The 18357-nt window shown below is 47.9% G+C and overlaps 1 protein-coding gene across 1 annotated transcript in view; it reads right to left on the reverse strand.

The window, feature by feature from the left end:
* Positions 1–675: 675 nt before the first annotated feature.
* LOC141105166 (uncharacterized) overlaps positions 676–18357 on the reverse strand; it is a 31581-nt gene continuing 13899 nt past the window's right edge. Inside the window, 1 exon segment of the mRNA XM_073595057.1 lies at positions 676–3154. Within this exon segment, the coding sequence (XP_073451158.1) occupies positions 2008–3154 (1147 nt within the window). The 3' untranslated portion in view covers positions 676–2007.

The following is an 18357-nucleotide window of genomic DNA, read 5'->3' on the forward strand; positions in this document are numbered from 1 at the left end:
ACATGCATTCGGGAGTAACGTATGCGGTCGCATTTGCGCGTAAGCATGGTGAGACTAGGGGGGGCTTTTAATTTTGTTTTTATTATTTATTTATTTTATGCACAATTTTTTTTAATTTTTTTTTTTTACACTTTTTTTGCACTAACTTTATTGCTATCACAGGGGATGAACAACATCCCTTGTGACAGGTCATCTTTATGGAGATATTTGGGGTCTATTAGACCCGAAATCTCTCCTCTGGCCCTCCATGCAGTTGATAGGCTACTTTCCTGGTCACTGGTGGCCAGGTAAATAAAGGGGCAGAGCCGGAAGTGGCAAACTAATTGTCGCTTCCGGTTTCCAGGGTTACAGAGAAAGGGGAACGACGTCAGTTCCTCTCTCTCTCTACAGGGCAGCCATTGCCGCACCACTCCCAGCCTCCACAATGGGAACCGAGAGCCCGGGAGAGGCGGCAGTGGCAGAAGTGAATTAGCCACTCAGATCACTTCTGCAAGAAAGAGAATCGCTGCCTGAAAAGAATGATCCCGGGATGATGCCTGTAGGTGCACCCAACAACCCGGTATAACCACTCAAACCCGAGGACGTTCATGTATGTACCATGGGAAGGAAGTGGTTAATATGATATACTTTCCTATTTACTAATGCCAGCAGCACGAGTATTAAAAATAATCAATGTTCAATGGGAGAGTGAAGTTCCACTTGAATCCATGTCTTTATGGACCTTGCCTTGTGCACTGGTCCACAAACACGAAGTAGCCATCCCCAAACTGTTCCCACAAAGATGGGAGCATGAAATTGTCCAAATGTCTTGGTATGCTGACACCCTTTGGTTGGTTGTGTTTGGCCCCTTAGTTCCAGTGAAGGGAATGTGACTGTACCAATGTACAAAGCAAGGTCCATAAAGACATGGATGAGCGAGTTTGGGGTGGAGGAACTTGGCTGACCTGCAGAGTCCTGACCTTAACCCAACAGAACACCTTTGGGATGAATTAGAGCGCATACTGCAAGCCAGGACTACTCGCCCAACATCAGTGCCTGACCTCACAAATGCTCTTCTGGAAGAATGGTCAAACATTCCCATAGACACACTCCTAAACCTTGTGGACGGCCTTCCCAGAAGAGTTGAAGCTGTTATAGCTGCAAAGGGTGGGCCAACTCAATATTGAACCCTACAGACTAAGACTGGGATGCCATTAAAGTTTATGTGCGTGTAAAGGCAGGTGGCCCAATACTTTTGGCAATGTAGTGTATATTTCTATCCCCTTGGTGGGAGGGGAGATGAGAGCACAAAGCCGTGTTCTCAGTCTGAGATGTTTCTCGGGGCTGCAGTTCCTCTGAGCTCCACAAGGTGGTGATCTCACTTTTACCAAGACAGGAAGTCTCTATGGAAGACAGGAAGTGAATGCAGGTGTCCCAATACTTTTTAAGTAATATAGTATGTGAGCTTTGCTCCAACTGACCACCGATGGGCAATTTTCATGGTGTTGTCGGTGTAAATATGGGACTAGCTCAGTACTATTTCATATGAGATACGTGTTCCTATAATTTATTCCTTATGGGTTTATACCGATCACACCGCACCCCTAAAAACTAAAACATTCTTACTATACCCCCCAATGTACTGTGATGTTCTTTGTACACCACTTGGGACTATCTGACCCCCTCCCTAGGAGAATCTGAGGCTCGTAGGGTAACATTTGTTCTCTTGGTATGTCCCATCATCAGAGTCTCCAAGAAATAGAAGAAGACAAGGGAAGACTCGCTCCATCAAACTCCACCTAGAAATTAAATATCACTTTTCCCGGGATGTGCCCCTTTGAAGAACATTTTCTTATCCTCCAGATGTTCTATGGACTCAACAGTTCCACCTGGAAAAGTCATCGACCATTTGTCATAAGAATCAGCAGGCGGGTTCTCTCTAATGTCTCAGATTTTTTTTTATCTGTATACCATTTCCCGCACCCTGAATGCAATGAGGCCGCTCTGCGGTATGTATTCTCTGGTGTTTCAGAAGGTTTCCTTTATGGTTGAAAAATTTTCCGCACTCTGAATATGAATAGGGACGCTCACCAGTGTGAATTCTCCGGTGTTTAACAAGGCCTCCTGTATAAGAGAAAGATTTCCCGCACTCTGGACATGCATAAGGGCGTTCACCTGTGTGACTTCTCTGATGTTCAACAATTGCTCCTTCCTGAGCGAAAGATCCGGACCTGTGTGAAGTCTCTGGTGTTGCACAAGGTGTTCTTTCGCATTGAAACATTTCCCGCACTCTGAACATGAATTAGGACGCTCACCAGTGTGAATTTTCTGGTGTTTTACAAGATCTCTTTTATGAATGTAGGATTTCCCGCACTCTGGACATGGATAAGGACGCTCCCCTGTGTGAATTTTCTGATGTGTAACAAGTGCTCCTTCCTGAGCGAAAGATTTCCCGCACTCTGAACATGAATAAGGGCGCTCACCAGTGTGATTTCTTTGGTGTACAATAAGTCTTTCTTTTTTAAAGAAACCTTTCCCACACTCCAAACAAGGGAAAGGACGCTCACTGGTGTGAATTTTCTGGTGTTCAGCAAGATTTCCTTTTTTAAGGAAACATTTCCCACACTCTACACAAATGAAAGGACGCTCACCCGTGTGAATTTTCAGGTGTACAACAAGTTCTCCTTTACGAGTAAAACTTTTCCCACACTGTGAACATGAAAAAGGACGCTCACCCGTGTGAATTAACTGATGTCTAAGAAGGTGTTTTTTTTCAATGAAACATTTTCCGCACTCTGAACAAGAGAAAGGTCGCTCACCCGTGTGATTTCTCTGGTGTATAATAAGGGTTGCTTTTTTAAGGAAACCTTTCCCGCACTCTGAACAAGAGAAAGGACGCTCACCCGTGTGAATTCTTTGATGGGAAACCAGGACTGATTTCCGAATGAAACTTTTCTCGCACTCTGAACATGTATAGGGACGCTCACCTGTGTGAATTCTCTGGTGTACAATAAGTTGTTGTTTCTGAGTGAAACATTTCCCACACTCCGAACATGGATAGGGACGCTCACCCGTGTGAATTCTCTGGTGCGTAAGAAGGTTTTTGTTTGCAGTGAAAGATTTCCCACACTCTGAACATGAGAATGAACGTTCTCCTGTGTGAACCCTCTTATGACTTAAAGAAGATTTCTGGGGATCTGTTGGTCTGTGAGAACTTGGATAGACATCTGGAGTCATTGTATGGGATTTCTCAGAAGGTTCCTCAGGATTAGAAGGATCTATTGATCTTAGATGGACATCTGAAGTCATAGTATGGGATTTCTTAGAAGGTTCCTCAGGATTAGAAGGATCCATTGATCTTAGATGGACATCTGGAGTCATAGTATGGGATTTCTCAGAAGGTTCCTCAGGATTAGAAGGACCCATTGATCTCAGATGGACTTCTGAAGTCATAGTATGGGATTTCTCAGAAGGTTCCTCAGGATTAGAAGGACCCATTGATCTCAGATGGACATCTGAAGTCATAGTATGGGATTTCTCAGAAGGTTCCTCAGGATTAGAAGGATCCATTGATCTTAGATGGACATCTGAAGTCATAGTATGGGATTTCTCAGAAGGTTCCTCAGGATAAGAAGGACCCATTGATCTAACCAACCAATCAGAGGTCACTTTCGGGGAATATTGTGGAATGTCAGTATCTTCTGCCTTACAATCTGGAGATATAATAAGATGTCCCTCCGATGTATTTATTATAGTCCAGAAACACCGTCCATCTGCTGGAAAGCAATATTTAATATAAGTCATATCTGTTCTCATACATCTTGTATTCAGAAATCATATGTATACACTGGGCAAGATGGTCAGAGAGAGAAAACATACTACAAGGGTGAAAAGAAAATGAAAGTTAAACCATTTAACCAACAAATGCCAATTCGATTGCCGGAGTAATCATCTAACACAATGCACAACAAAAGATACCAGCGCTCAGTGGGTCAAAATGAAAGAAAGTCTCTTAGTAGCAGTAATGCAATAATATACACAGTTTATTCAATGACAATCATGTGGATTCTACAATCTAAAAGTTAATGCACTCAGGATAATGGGAGGAGTCAGGACTGGGGATAAAAACCAGCCCTGGAAAAAATTTCCCACCAGCCCCAAAGCATTATACCAGCCCAACATCAAAACGTCATTATTTTCTTGTTCATAAAAGGGAAAACCAAACATTGTAAAGCACATTTGAAGAGTGTATTATATACAGTATATAGATCAGACAGATATGAAAGCACATAGGGCTTTATATGCCTCAGACTGGCCTGGTAGCGCAGTCACTGACCCATACCTCTCAACGTTTGAACTTCAGAATGAGGGACACTTGAGGAAGGAAGTAACCTTGCATAGCGCGCTGCGTCAAATGTGGGCGTGGTCAAACTTTTGACAGTGGGAAGAGCTTAATGGGCATCATTAAACAAAACTTGGGCTTCCTTGTACCTATAAAATATGCTTTTATTATTGATCCACAAGCAAGAGTCTCATGGATACATACAAACCCCAGCACATTCATTAAAAATAAAAAGGATTAAAGAATGCAGTGTTTGTAGTGCATTATGTACAGAGTGCAGGGTTCTGGTATGAGCTATGTACAGAGTGCAGGGTTCTGGGATGAGCTGTGTACAGAGTGCAGGGTTCTGGGATTAGCTGTGTACAGAGTGCAGGGTTCTGGGATGAGCTATATAAAGGGTGCAGGGTTCTGGGATGAGCTAGATACAGGGCCCAGGGTTTTGAGATGAGCTATATACAGGGTTTTGGGATGAGCTTTATGCAGGGTTCTGGGATGAGCTATGTACAGAGTGCAGGGTTCTGAGATGAGCTATGTACAGAGAGCAGGGTTCTGGGATGAGCTATGCACAGAGTGCAGCGTTCTGGGATGAGCTATGCACAGAGTGCAGGGTTCTGGCATGAGCTATGTACAGAGTGCAGGGTTCTGGCATGAGCTATGTACAGAGTGCAGGGTTTTGGGATGAGCTGTGTACAGAGTTCAGGGTTCTGGGATGAGCTATATAAAGGGTGCAGGGTTCTGGGATGAGCTATATACAGGGTCCAGAGTTCTGAGATGAGCTATATACAGGGTTTTGGGATGAGCTTTATGCAGGGTTCTGGGATGAGCTATGTACAGAGTGCAGGGTTCTGAGATGAGCTATGTACAGAGTGCAGGGTTCTGAGACGAGCTATATACAGGGTGCATGGTTCTGGGATAAACTATATAAAGGGTGCAGGGTTATGAGATGAGCTATATACAGGGTTCTGGGATGAGCCTGGGCCATTCCCTCCGAGCCCAGAGCCCTTCCCACTGATCCCACCACCCTTCATGGTCCCACAGCTGATCCCTTTCACATGTTCTGCAGTCCTGCAGTCTTGGGCCCGGCCATGGTGGCAGAAGGCCAGGGCCTAGTTGCACGTGCAACCTTTGCTGGTAGTTCCACCAGTGGTGTTAGTGTGGACTGTGAATGATGTCAGTCAGTAGGGCAGTGGACATGGTCAGTAGAGCAGTGGAAGTGGTCAGCATGGCAGAGAAAGTGGTCAGTAGGGTAGTGGACATGGTCAGTAGAGCAGTGGACATGGTCAGTAGGGCAGTGGACATGGTCAGTAGGGCAGTGGACATGGTCAGTAGGGCAGTGGACATGGTCAGTAGGGCAGTGGACGTGGTCAGTAGGGCAGTGGACGTGGACAGTAGGGCAGTGGAGGGCATTATGATGGGAGGGGTGGCAGTGGAGGGCAGTATGATGGGGTGGAGGTCAGCATGATGGGAGGGGGTGTCAGTGGAGGGCAGTATAATGGGAGGGGTGGCAGTGGAAGGCAATATAATGGGAGGGGAGGCAGTGGAAGGTAGTATGATGGCAGGGGAGGCAGTGGAGGGCAGTATGATGGGGTGAAGGGCAGCATGATGGGAGGACGCGGTAGTGGAGGGCAGTATGATGGGAGGGGGATTAGTGGAGGGCAGTATGATGGCAGGGATGGTATTGGAGTGCAGTATAATGGGAGGAATGGTAGTGGAGGGCAGTATAATGGGAGGGGGGTTAGTGGAGGGCAGTATGATGGGAGGGGTGGTAGTGGAGGGCAGTATGATGGGAGGGAGAGAAGTATGATGGGAGGGGTGGTAGTGGAGGGCAGTATGATGGGAGGGGTGGTAGTGGAGGGCAGTATAATGGGAGCTGTGGTAGTGGAGGGCAGTATGATGGGAGAGGTGATAGTGGAGGGCAGTATAATGGGAGGGGGGTTAGCGGAGGGCAGTATAATAGGAGGGGTGGCAGTGGAGGGCAGTATAATAGGAGGGGTGGCAGTGGAGGGCAGTATAATGGGAGGGGGCAGTATGATGGGAGGGGGTGGTAGTGGAGGGCAGTATAATGGGGGGGTTAGTGGAGGCCAGTATAATAGGAGGGGTGGCAGTGGAGAGCAGTATAATAGGAGGGGTGGCAGTGGAGGGCAGTAAAATGGGAGGGGGCAGTATGATGGGAGGGGGTGGTAGTGGAGGGCAGTATAATAGGAGGGGTGGCAGTGGAGGGCAGTATAATAGAAGGGGTGGCAGTGGAGGGCAGTATAATAGGAGTGGTGGCAGTGGAGGGCAGTATAATGGGGGTGGCAGTGGAGGGCAGTATGATGGGAGGGGGTGGTAGTGGAGGGCAGTATGATGGGAGGGGTGGCAGTGGAGGGCAGTATAATGGGGGTGGCAGTGGAGGGCAGTATGATTGGAGGGGGTGGTAGTGGAGGGCAGTATGATGGGAGGGGTGGCAGTGGAGAGCAGTATAATAGGAGCAGTGGCAGTGGAGGGCAGTATAATGGGAGTTGGAAGTATGATGGGAGGGGGTGGCAGTGGAGGGCAGTATAATGGGGGGGGGGGTAGGGGAATTTCTTTTCTTATATACATGGTTAGTGGAGGGCAGTATAATAGGAGGGGTGGCAGTGGAGGGCAGTATGATGGGAGGGGTGGCAGTGGAGGGCAGTATAATGGGGGGGGGGTTAGTGGAGGGCGGTATAATAGGAGGGGTGGCAGTGGAGGGCAGTATAATAGGAGGGGTGGCAGTGGAGGGCAGTATAATTGGAGGGGCCAGTATGATGGGAGGGGTGGCAGTGGAGGGCAGTATAATGGGGGGGGGGGTTAGTGGAGGGCAGTATAATAGGAGGGTGGCAGTGGAGGGCAGTATAATAGGAGGAGTGGCAGTGGAGAGCAGTATAATGGGAGGGGGCAGTATGATGGGAGGGGGTGGCAGTGGAGGGCAGTATAATGGGGGGGTTAGTGGAGGGCAGTATGATGGGGGGTTAGTGGAGGGCAGTATGATAGGAGGGGTGCTAGTGGAGAGCAGTATAATTGGAGGGGGGCAGTATGATGTGAGGGGGTGGTAGCGGAGGGCAGTATAATAGGAGGGGTGGGAGTGGAGGGCAGTATAATAGGAGGGGTGGCAGTGGAGGGCAGTATAATAGGAGTGGTGGCAGTGGAGGGCAGTATAATGGGGGGTGGCAGTGGAGGGCAGTATGATGGGAGGGGGTGATAGTGGAGGGCAGTATGATGGTAGGGGTGGCAGTGGAGGGCAGTATAATAGGAGCGGTAGCAGTGGAGGGCAGTATAATGGGAGTTGGCAGTATGATGGGAGGGGGTGGCAGTGGAGGGCAGTATAATGGGAGGGGTGGCAGTGGAGGGCAGTATAATGGGGGGGGGGTTAGTGGAGGGCAGTATAATAGAAGGGGTGGCAGTGGAGGGCAGTATAATAGGAGGGGTGGCAGTGGAGGGCAGTATAATTGGAGGGGCCAGTATGATGGGAGGGGTGGCAGTGGAGGGCAGTATAATGGGGGGGTAGTGGAGGGCAGTATAATAGGAGGGGTGGCAGTGGAGGGCAGTATAATAGGAGGGGGGCAGTATGATGGGATTGGGGCAGTATGATGGGAGGGGTGGTAGTGGAGGGCAGTATAATGGGGGGGTTAGTGGAGGGCAGTATAATAGGAGGGTAGCAGTGGAGGGCAGTATAATAGGGGGAGTGGCAGTGGAGAGCAGTATAATGGGAGGGGGCAGTATGATGGGAGGGGGTGGCAGTGGAGGGCAGTATAATGGGGGGGTTAGTGGAGGGCAGTATGATGGGGGTTTAGTAGAGGGCAGTATGATAGGAGGGGTGGTAGTGGAGGGCAGTATAATTGGAGGGAGGCAGTATGATGTGAGGGGTTGGCAGTGGAGGGCAGTATAATAGGAGGGGTGGCAGTGGAGGGCAGTATAATAGGAGGGGGGCAGTATGATGGGATTGGGGCAGTATGATGGGAGGGGTGGTAGTGGAGGGCAGTATAATGGGGGGGTAGTGAAGGGCAGTATAATAGGAGGGGGGCAGTATGATGGGTGGGGGTGGTAGTGGAAGGCAGTATAATGGGGGGAGGTTAGTGGAGGGCAGTATAATAGGAGGGGTGGCAGTGGAGGGCAATATAATAGGAGGGGGAGCAGTATGATAGGTTTGGGGCAATATGATGGGAGAGGTGGTAGTGGAGGGCAGTATAATGGGGGGTAGTGGAGGGCAGTATAATGGGAGGGGGGCAGTATAATGGGGGGTAGTGGAGGGCAGTATGGGGGGACTGTACAGCATGACTGGAGGGGGCAGTGTATGGGAGGGAGCAGAGTGACCATGAGCGTACTGGAGGGGGCAGTGCAGGGAGCATTTCTCCTACCTTTCATCCAGCGCAGGAACAGCCTTCAGGGAAGACCCGGAGGCGGAGCTGTGGGCGGAGCTTGGGCGCAAGGAGGAAACCTCCTCCGGCTCGCATTGAATGCTGGGGCTCCACTCTCCTCCTCGTCGTGACGTCACTGGTTGTTAGACGCCAGGCGGGCCATGCGTAGCAACCAGTTGTTTTGGAAGTGAGCCAGGCAGCGTCTGGGGGTGAAATGAAGCGGTCTCGGCCAGAACTAGTACAGAGGGCAGTGAGGGACAGCGGCAATGTGGTGGCAATTTTTAGGGGGCATCAGATCGGCCAATGGGGCAATTCCGGGAGGGAACGCGGGACAGACCTCCCACAGCGGGACTTTCACGGGCAATCCGGGACAGTTGGGAGGTATGCTGACCTCCTCTCATCAGTCAGTCGGCTCCAGCTTGGTGGCTCTGGTTTTATTCTATAGTCTCCTCATCACAGTCCACACACGTCTGACTTCTTCCATGACCCTGTAAGAGTCCAGGGCTTACTACGCCTGCACCAATGGCGCGTTGCCGCAAGAGCAAATCCGTGCCTACTGAGCATGCGCCAAAGACGCCTCAGTGCCCTAACCCGCACCTGCACAGAAGACCTGATGGAAAAAGGCAGGGAAATGTCCAGGAAGCACACAGGAAGTGACCTCAACCTGATGGAAAAAGACGGGAAAATGCCCAGGAGGCGCACAGGACGTGACCTCAAACTTCCCTATATAAGCCCAGACACTGCTAAATTGCTGGATTATCTTCAGTCCCCCCTTGTTCCTGTGCTAGTGTGTGATTTGTCTAAACTTGTTGTGACCTGGAAACCTATTTGACTACTCTTGATTGCTGCTTGTCATTGACCTCGGATTTGTACCTTGACCATTCTACTTCTTTGCCCCTTTTGTACTTTGCCAGATTGGAACCAACGCTGGCTTGGATCTCGACCATTCTTCTTCTGATTAACCCTTTTATACTTCGTTGCAAAACTGGACTTGACCTCGGCTCGGATCTTGGACTAAGACTTGCACGGTGCTCTGCACCCCTGGCATCCGTGCACCAAGTCTCTGTCTCCTCACTGTGCTTCAAGAACCTGAGGTGCAAGGGAGGCCTCCCCACTACTTCATTCTCACCTCAGGTACGTGGCCCTCATGACAGACCCCCATCCCGGCGGCACTCCCACTTTTGACTCCTCTCCAGACTCCCTCAGAGACTGCAAACATACTACAGGAGATGGTCAGAGAATGTAGACATGGTACAAGAAATGGTCAGAGACTGTAGACACTGTACAGGAGATGGTCAGAGGGTGCGGACATACTACAGGAGATGGTCAGAGACTGCAGACAGGAGATGGTCAGAGACTGCAGACATGATACAGGAGATGGTCAGAGTCTGCAGACATACTACAAATGGTCAGAGATTGCAGACATGATACAAGAGTTGGTCAGAGATTGCAGATGTAGTACAGGAGATGGTCAGAGGCTGCAGACATACTACAGGAGATGGTCAGAGACTGCAGACATGATACAAGAAGACATACTACAGGAGATGGTCAGAAACTGCAGACATGATACAAGAGATGATCAGAGGCTGCGGACATGATACGAGAGATCAATGCAGCCTTACCAGTGCCCATCAAATGCAGCCTCACTGTGCCAACACAATGCAGCCTCACTGTGCCCATCTGCAGCCTCACTGTGCCAACAATGCAGCCTCGCCAGTGCCTTGATTACACAGAGCGGTTATCTCCTTCCACTGTGCTATGGAGCTGGGGTCTGAACTCTTCGGCGGCCGTCCAGTGTAGCAAAGCCCCGCCTCCTAGACATCTATCATGGTCTAGGAGGCGGGGCTATGTTACAGTGGGATCGGAAATGTTCGGCCAGCTCCATGACACCACGGGAGGAGATAACCGCTCTCTGTGTGATTACACAAGTGGAGGGAGATGAGGACTCTGCACTTGGATCGGCCCTGGGCGCCGCTGTTGCCACAGCTCAAAGCGGCCCCAGGGCAAGTGGCCTTCTGGGAAAATTCCCAGCATCCCGGTAGGCCACTCCGGCCCTGGCAGGGAGGAGCTGACAGCTTCCACAGATGGAAGTAGCCTGGCAGTGGGGGTGGCACCAGTGTCCCCACTGCGCTGAGCCTGACGAGGGGCCTGCTCAACGGCGGGCTGTAGGCAGCTGGGCGTGCTGATGATGGAGAGCAGCGGCCCGCGGATGGGTGGATCTCCTTCCTCGACATGTTAGAGCCAGCCGGCGTGCCAACAGGGGATGGGGTGAAGCCACAATCCACGGATAGATGTGACAAAGCTCTCTCGTGGCGGTGCTAGACAGGCGTGTGGCTGCTCCCAGGTGTGGGTGGGGATGCCCTGGTCTCACTGCTCAGAGGTAATCCCCTACAGGTAAGTAGGGAATACATTAACAGAAGGTAAAATCAATACCCCATTCATGGATTATTATCCCTTAATATCACAAGTAAAAAAAAAAACGTAATAACCAGGATAAGGGGCAATTAAAATGAACAATAATGAATTGGTCACAATTACATCAATATGCATGAGAATAGAAATAAGAATGTATGTGTTAACCGATTGCCGACCACCAGCCGCAGTTTTACTGCAGCAGAATGGCACGGCTGGGCGAAACGATGTTACCTTACGTTGCTTCGCCTTTTGGCCACTAGGGGCGCGCGCCTGCAGCGTGTGCCAGGAGCCGATGCGAGTGCTCGGCGGGCGCGATGACCTCCGGGATCCCGCGATCACTCGTGACAGAGCGAGAACCGGGATCTGTGTGTGTAAACACACAAATCCTAGTTCTCTCAGGGGAGAGGAGACAGATCGTGTGTTCATACCAAGTATGAACACCAATCTCTCTCTCCTCCTAGTCAGTCCCATCCCCCCTACAGTTAGAACACACAGTCAGGGAACACAGTTAACCCCTTGATTGCCCCCTAGTGTTAACCCCTTCCCTGCCAGTGACATTTATACAGTAATCAGTGTATAATTGTCAATGGTCCCAAAAATGTGTCAAAAGTGTCCGATGTGTCTGCCGCAATAGCGCAGTCCCGATAAAAATCGAAGATCGCCGCCACTACTAGTAAAAAAAAAAATAATAATAATAAAATGCCATAAATCTATCCCCTATTTTGTAGACGCTATAACTTTTGCGCAAACCAATCAATATACGCTTATTGCGAATTTTTTTGACACTTGAACCCCCTCCCCAAAAAGAAAATCTCAACCGAGGGTCATGATACCCATACAGTTAGATTTGTGTCAACATTTAAGGACAAATTTAGATTAGTCTTGAGAATAATAAAATAAAACACTACAACATCTTACTACTAGACCAGCGTCCAGCCCCTGAGTTGCCAGAAGCTCCGCAAGTAACCTTTAGGAAAGAACGCACTACCAAAAACGTAAAGTAAAATGGTAACCAAGATCACCAGATCCCCCCCCCTTGACATCAGAACGTACATTGACAACAGGACAGGCATTTTTCAGTGTAAAAAAAAAGAGGATGCCTGACATGTCAATTTATCACCCATGGCAGTAATAGAATCACCACCAACAAAGGCAAAACTTTCCTAATCAAACAGTTCATCACATGTTCTACAGATTTTTTCATATATGTCTTACAGTGTCCCTGCGGCCTCTTGTACGTGGGACGCACCATACGCCCCCCCCCCCTACGAGCAAGAATTGGCGATCACAGAAGGTTTATCAACAAAGGATGTGATGAAGACAGCATCCCACGGCACTTTCATCGCATGCATAACGATGACTAGAAGTTTTTGTCATAGAGACCATTCCTAAAGGGACTTTCCCTCTTATGTAGAAGGGAAGTGTTTTGTTTATATGTTTGATTCCCTCGCCCCGAAAGGGTTGAACGAGGAATTAGAAACATGCAGTTTTCTTTAGCCCCCCCCCCATCCACTTCTACTTTCTTTTTTCCCTTCCTTGTTTTCCCTTCTCCCCCTCCTCCTCCTCCTTTCTCCCCCCTTCTCTCTCTCTCTCCCTCACTCTTGCTTTCGATGACCCCCTCCCCCTCTCTTGACAGCCTGCGGCCCAATCATCCATCAGCGTCTGTTGCATACACATTCAGTCATTTTTTCATGTATTATCACTTATTATACATACACAGTGCATACCTTCCATTCTCATGTTGTTTTCATTGTTAATCATTTATTTATTTTTTGTTATTTTTTGCCATTTTTATTCATTTATTTTAATATTTTGAATTTTTTTTTATTTATTCTTTGTTCTGTATTTATCACATACATTCTTATTTGTATTCTCACTCATATTAATGTAATGTTGACCAATTTATTATTGTTCATTTTAATTGCCGCTTATCCTGGTTATTACATTTTTTTACCTGTGATATTAAGGGATAATAATCCATGAATTTGAGTATTGATTTTACCTTCTGTTAATGTATTTCATACTTACCTGTAGGGGATTACCTCTGAGCAGCGAGGAGTTAACGGTTTCCATACGATTGTCCTGTCTCACCGTTCTGCCCATTCCCCGTCCTCCCATTTTTAATCTCCCTGGTTGCCGATTTCAGTGACTTTGATAAAGCGCATGCGCACGAAACGCGTCATCACGGCAACCAAGCAGCTTGGGGGTCACGCTGGTCCCCGATCCTAGCCATCCACCACAGCTTCCACCAGTGCCATCCACGCCAGCCAAACCCGGCTCGGGCCCCTTCTTCACGGCTTCCCTAACTGGACCAGGGAATCTCCACCCACTCCTGGGAGCAGCCACACGCCTGTCTGGCACCACCAGGAGAGAGCATTGTCATATCCATCCACGGATCGCGGCTTTACCCCACCCCCCGTTGGCAAGCCTGCTGGCCCTGCGCTCTGATAAGTGGAGTACAGAGATCGATCCATCCGCGGACCTCTGCCTTCTCCGCCTCCATCACCAGCTGCCTACAGCCCGCCGGTGAGTGGGCTCCTCGTCCGGCTCAGCGCAGTGGGTGCCCTGGCGCCACCCCCACTCTCAGGCTACTTCCATCCGTGGATGCTGTCAGCTCCTCCCTGCTCTGGGGACCTCCAGCGATACCGTAAGCTTTCTCATCTTATTTCCTATCCCTTCCATTATCCTGAGTGCATTAACTTTTGAATTGTAGAATCCACATGATCGTCCACATGATCGTCATCGAATAAACTGTGTATATTATTGCATTACTAGTATCGGGAGACTTTCTTTCATTTTAACCTACTGAGTGCTGGTATCTTTTGTTGTGCATTGTGTTATCCATATTTCCGGTTATGGTCAGTCTCCAGCTACACTGGGTTCAGTTCTCACTGTACCACATGTGATTCCTTTCACAGCCACAAATGGCCACTTTTTAGCGCTGGTGACACCCACCATTCATCATGAGTAATCATCTAGGCAAGAAAAACTCCAACTACGGTGGCCCATGTTTGAGAGCCTCACAATAAGTACAACAGGGTCTTATGCAGCCCTCAATTCCTACATTGTCTCTGATACATCTACAGGAATTGTAGATAAAGTCTTTACATGGTGTACAGTATCTCCTCCTCATTTGTTGGGAACATGACGTTATATTGAGGAATGGAGATGGACCTTTCATATGGCGTACAGTATCTCCATCTCATTTGTTGGGAACATGATATTATATTGAGGAATGGAGATGGACCTTTCATATGGTGTACAGTATCCCCTCCTCATTTGTTGGGAACATGACATTATATTGAGGAATGGAGATGGACCTTTCATATGGTGTACAGTATCTCCTCCTCATTTGTTGGGAACATGACATTATATTGAGGAATGGAGATGGACCTTTCCTATGGTGTACAGTAGCTCCTCCTCATTTGTTGGGATCATGACGTTATATTGAGGAATGGAGATGGACCTTTCATAGCCTTCCACAGGAACTTGTTCTAGCAGACTGGAAGAGCTTCTAATATTTGTAAGAATCATTGTAAAATGTTGATCTGGGGAATTATCTGCCTTATGGAACAAAGAATGAATTCTTTTAACTTAATGAATTAAGGAAAAACTTTATGTGTCTTTTCTGTCCTCCTCTGAATCAACTGCTACTTTGGATTTTTTTTTTACTCAGTGGATATATGGTATATTTCAATCCATGTAACTACATGCTTTATGCTTAGATAAGTAGAATGTGAACTTTCTGCATTTAGTGTTTATGACTTACTTGTGTCCATATGTAGAGTCGGTTCCTCCTGTTTACTTTTCATAATCATCTCCCCCTCCTCCATAGACTGCTGATCTCCACTCACCAACCTCTCTTCTTCTTCCTCTTTATACTCAACTTTGATGTCTTTCCGTTCTTCATTCTAAATTCCAGAGATGATAAAATATAACATCTGGAAACACTGCTGTCAATAATAAGAGATGACATAGAAGAATGTCCTCTTATAAAATTATTTTTTAGTTTTTTTTCCGGTGGCATCTATAGTACCTGATCATTCTCTGTATAGTGGTGACCTCCCCATGTAGAATTCTGGGAATACAGAGGACAACCCTCCTCCATAGACTGCTGATCTCCACTCACCAACGTCTCTTCTTCTTCCTCTTTAACCTCAACTTTAATGCCTTTTAGTTTTTCACCCTAAACCCCAAAAATAGAAAGAATACATTTGTAAATAGGAGCAAGAGATGACATATAGGAATGTTACCCCATATCGCAAATATATTTTTAGGTCTACATGCTCAGTCCCACCTACCTGATGATGGTGAGGGATGGTGTGACCTTCCTGTGTGGAATCCCGGGAATACAGAGGATGGGGACATCTCTCTGGTGGGTTCCCATTACTGGATCCATCTGTAGGAAACACACACACTGACTGAATACATTGTTTCTATGTGTTTATCAGATGATGGGGGATCTAGGTGGACCCTCCGTACTGCTCTCTCCTTTACAATAAAGTCTCCTCTTACCCGGTGATGTGAGGGGCGGCTGATTATCCATCATGACGTCCTTGTAGAGATCCTTGTGTCCTACTAAATACTCCCACTTCTCCATGGTGAAAAAGACAGTGACATCCTGACACCTCAGAAAAATCAGGAGATATAATTAGGATATATCCGGTCTATAAACCAGAGGCTCTGGATGGACAGTTGGATAAATGGTTCGATATTTAGGATGTATACGGTCTCTATAAACCATAAGGCTACTTTCACACTGCGGTGCTTTACAGGCGCTATAGCTCTAAAAATAGTACCTGCAAAGAGCCTCTCCTGTCACTCCAGTGTGAAAGCCCAAGTGCTTTCACACTGGAGCGGTGCGCTGGCAGGACACTAAAAAAAGTCCTGCAAGCAGCATCTTTGAGGGGCTTTAGGAGCGGTGTATACAGCACTCCTAAAGCGCCTCTGCCTATTGAAATCAATGGGCAGCGCCACCGAAGCACTGGCAAAGCTCTGCTGCAGCGCTGCAAAAATAACAGTAAAGTGCCACTAAAAATAGCGGCGCTTTACCGCCAATGCCCGCCCACCCCAGTGTGAAAGTGCCCTAATAGACATCACAGTGACTATGGAGGAAGAGGACGGACATGACGGGGGGGGTGACTGGACGTAAATATAAATAAGATCTTATTACCTCCTCTACGGCCAGTTCCTCTACTTCCCTCCCACTCTTTTACCAGGAACTTCCTGTTTATGCTCCAAAAACACTTCCTGTCTGTAGCCTAGATCACTTCCTGTCTGCAAACTACATCACTTCCTGTTTGTTCCAAGTGACATGCCCACCTTGTGTCGAAGATAAATACTGCAGTCTATGTTATGTTTCATCATTTTTCCCGCTGCTTTGTGGTCCTTTCTTTTATTATGTTCCATCCATCAGAAAATATGTTTTATGTTCAGCCACCAGATACGTTTTTCTTTCTACTTTTGATATAGCTATTAACTTTCCCCATGCAACACCCCATGTCCACAGATAAAATCATTACTTCCCTCATTCAACCCTGCTACTATTAATGAGGTTGCTAAACTTTTATCTAACACTCATCTAACCACCTGCCCCCTGGATCCTGCTCCCTCACAAATGCTATGCTCACCCTCTGACTCGATTCTACATTCTCTTACTCACATTTTCAACCTCTCCCTCTCTTGTGGCATCTTCCCAAACTCTCTAAAACATGCCCTAGTCACCCCCATACTTAAAAAGCCCTCACTGGACCCCACCAATCTTAACAACCTACATCCCATCTCCTTACTCGCCTTCTCCTCCAAACTTCTTGAAAGATTGGTCTACAACCGACTAAGCGACCATATGACCATGAATAAACTTCTTGATCCCCCTCAGTCCAGATTTTGCCCTCAACACTCCACGGAAACTGCTCTCCTTAAACTCTCAAATGACCTATTAACGGCTAAAACCAGTGGACACTATTCTGTACTACTTCTCCTGGATCTCTCTGCTGCCTTTGACACAATGGACCACCCCCTCCTCCTCAATAAACTCCACTCCTTTGGTCTCCGTGACTGTATTCTTTGCTGGTTCTCATCCTACCTATCCCACCGCTCCTTCAGTGTCACCTACAACTCTACTTCCTCCTCTCCTCTTCCTTTCTCCGTTGGGGTCTCCCAAGGTTCTGTTCTTGGACCCCTCCTTTTCTCAATCTACACCACCTCCCTGGGTCAGTTGATTGCCTCCCACGGCTTTAAATATTATCTTTACGCTGATGACACCCAAATCTATCTCTCCACCCCCCAAATCTCTCCATCTGTCTCCTCACGCATCACCAACTTACTAGCAGACATATCAGCCTGGATGTCACATCACTTCCTCAAACTCAACCTATCCAAAACCGAGCTCATGATATTTCCTTGCTCAGGTGCCGCTTCCCCTGATTTCTCTGTTAATATCAACGGCTCAACTATCAACCCATCTCCCCACGCCAAAGTCCTAGGTGTAATCCTGGACTCTGAACTAACCTTTCGGCCCCACATTCTATCACTATCCAAAATTTTCTGCCTCAACCTCCGCAACATCTCCAAGATACGTCCCTTCCTAACCAATGTCACCACAAAGCTTCTAATCCACTCCCTGGTCATCTCCCGCCTCGACTACTGCAACTCCCTCTTCATTGGCTTACCTCTAAATAGGCTATCCCCACTTCAGTCCATCATGAACGCTGCTGCCAGGCTCATCCACCTCACAAACCGCTCAGCGTCTGCTATACCCCTCTGCCTATCCCTCCATTGGCTGCCACTCAGTCACCGAATTAAATTCAAGATACTAACTATAACTTACAAAGCCATCCACAACCTGGCCCTCAGCTACATCTCTAACCTAGTCTCAAAATACCAACCTAATTGTTCTCTTCGCTCCTCCCAAGACCTCCTGCTCTCTAACTCCCTTGTCACCTCATCCCATGCTTGCCTTCAGGACTTCTCCAGAGCCTCTCCCATCCTCTGGAATGCTCTACCCCAATCCGTCCGATTTTCTCCTACTTTATCCACTTTCAGACGATCCCTGAAAACTAATCTCTTCAGAGAAGCCTATCTGGCCCCCAACTAACAACTGTACATTTATCTTCTCAATCAGCACATCACCCACAGTTATTACCTCTTGTATCTCTTGACCTTTCCTCTTAGATTGTAAGCTCTAAGGAGCAGGGCCCTCTGATTCCTACTGTATTAAAGTGTATTGTATTTGTACTGTCTACCCTCAAGTTGTAAAGC

This window comes from Aquarana catesbeiana, linkage group LG08 (genome assembly GCF_042186555.1).
Source record: "Aquarana catesbeiana isolate 2022-GZ linkage group LG08, ASM4218655v1, whole genome shotgun sequence".
NCBI classification, from domain to species: domain Eukaryota; kingdom Metazoa; phylum Chordata; class Amphibia; order Anura; family Ranidae; genus Aquarana; species Aquarana catesbeiana.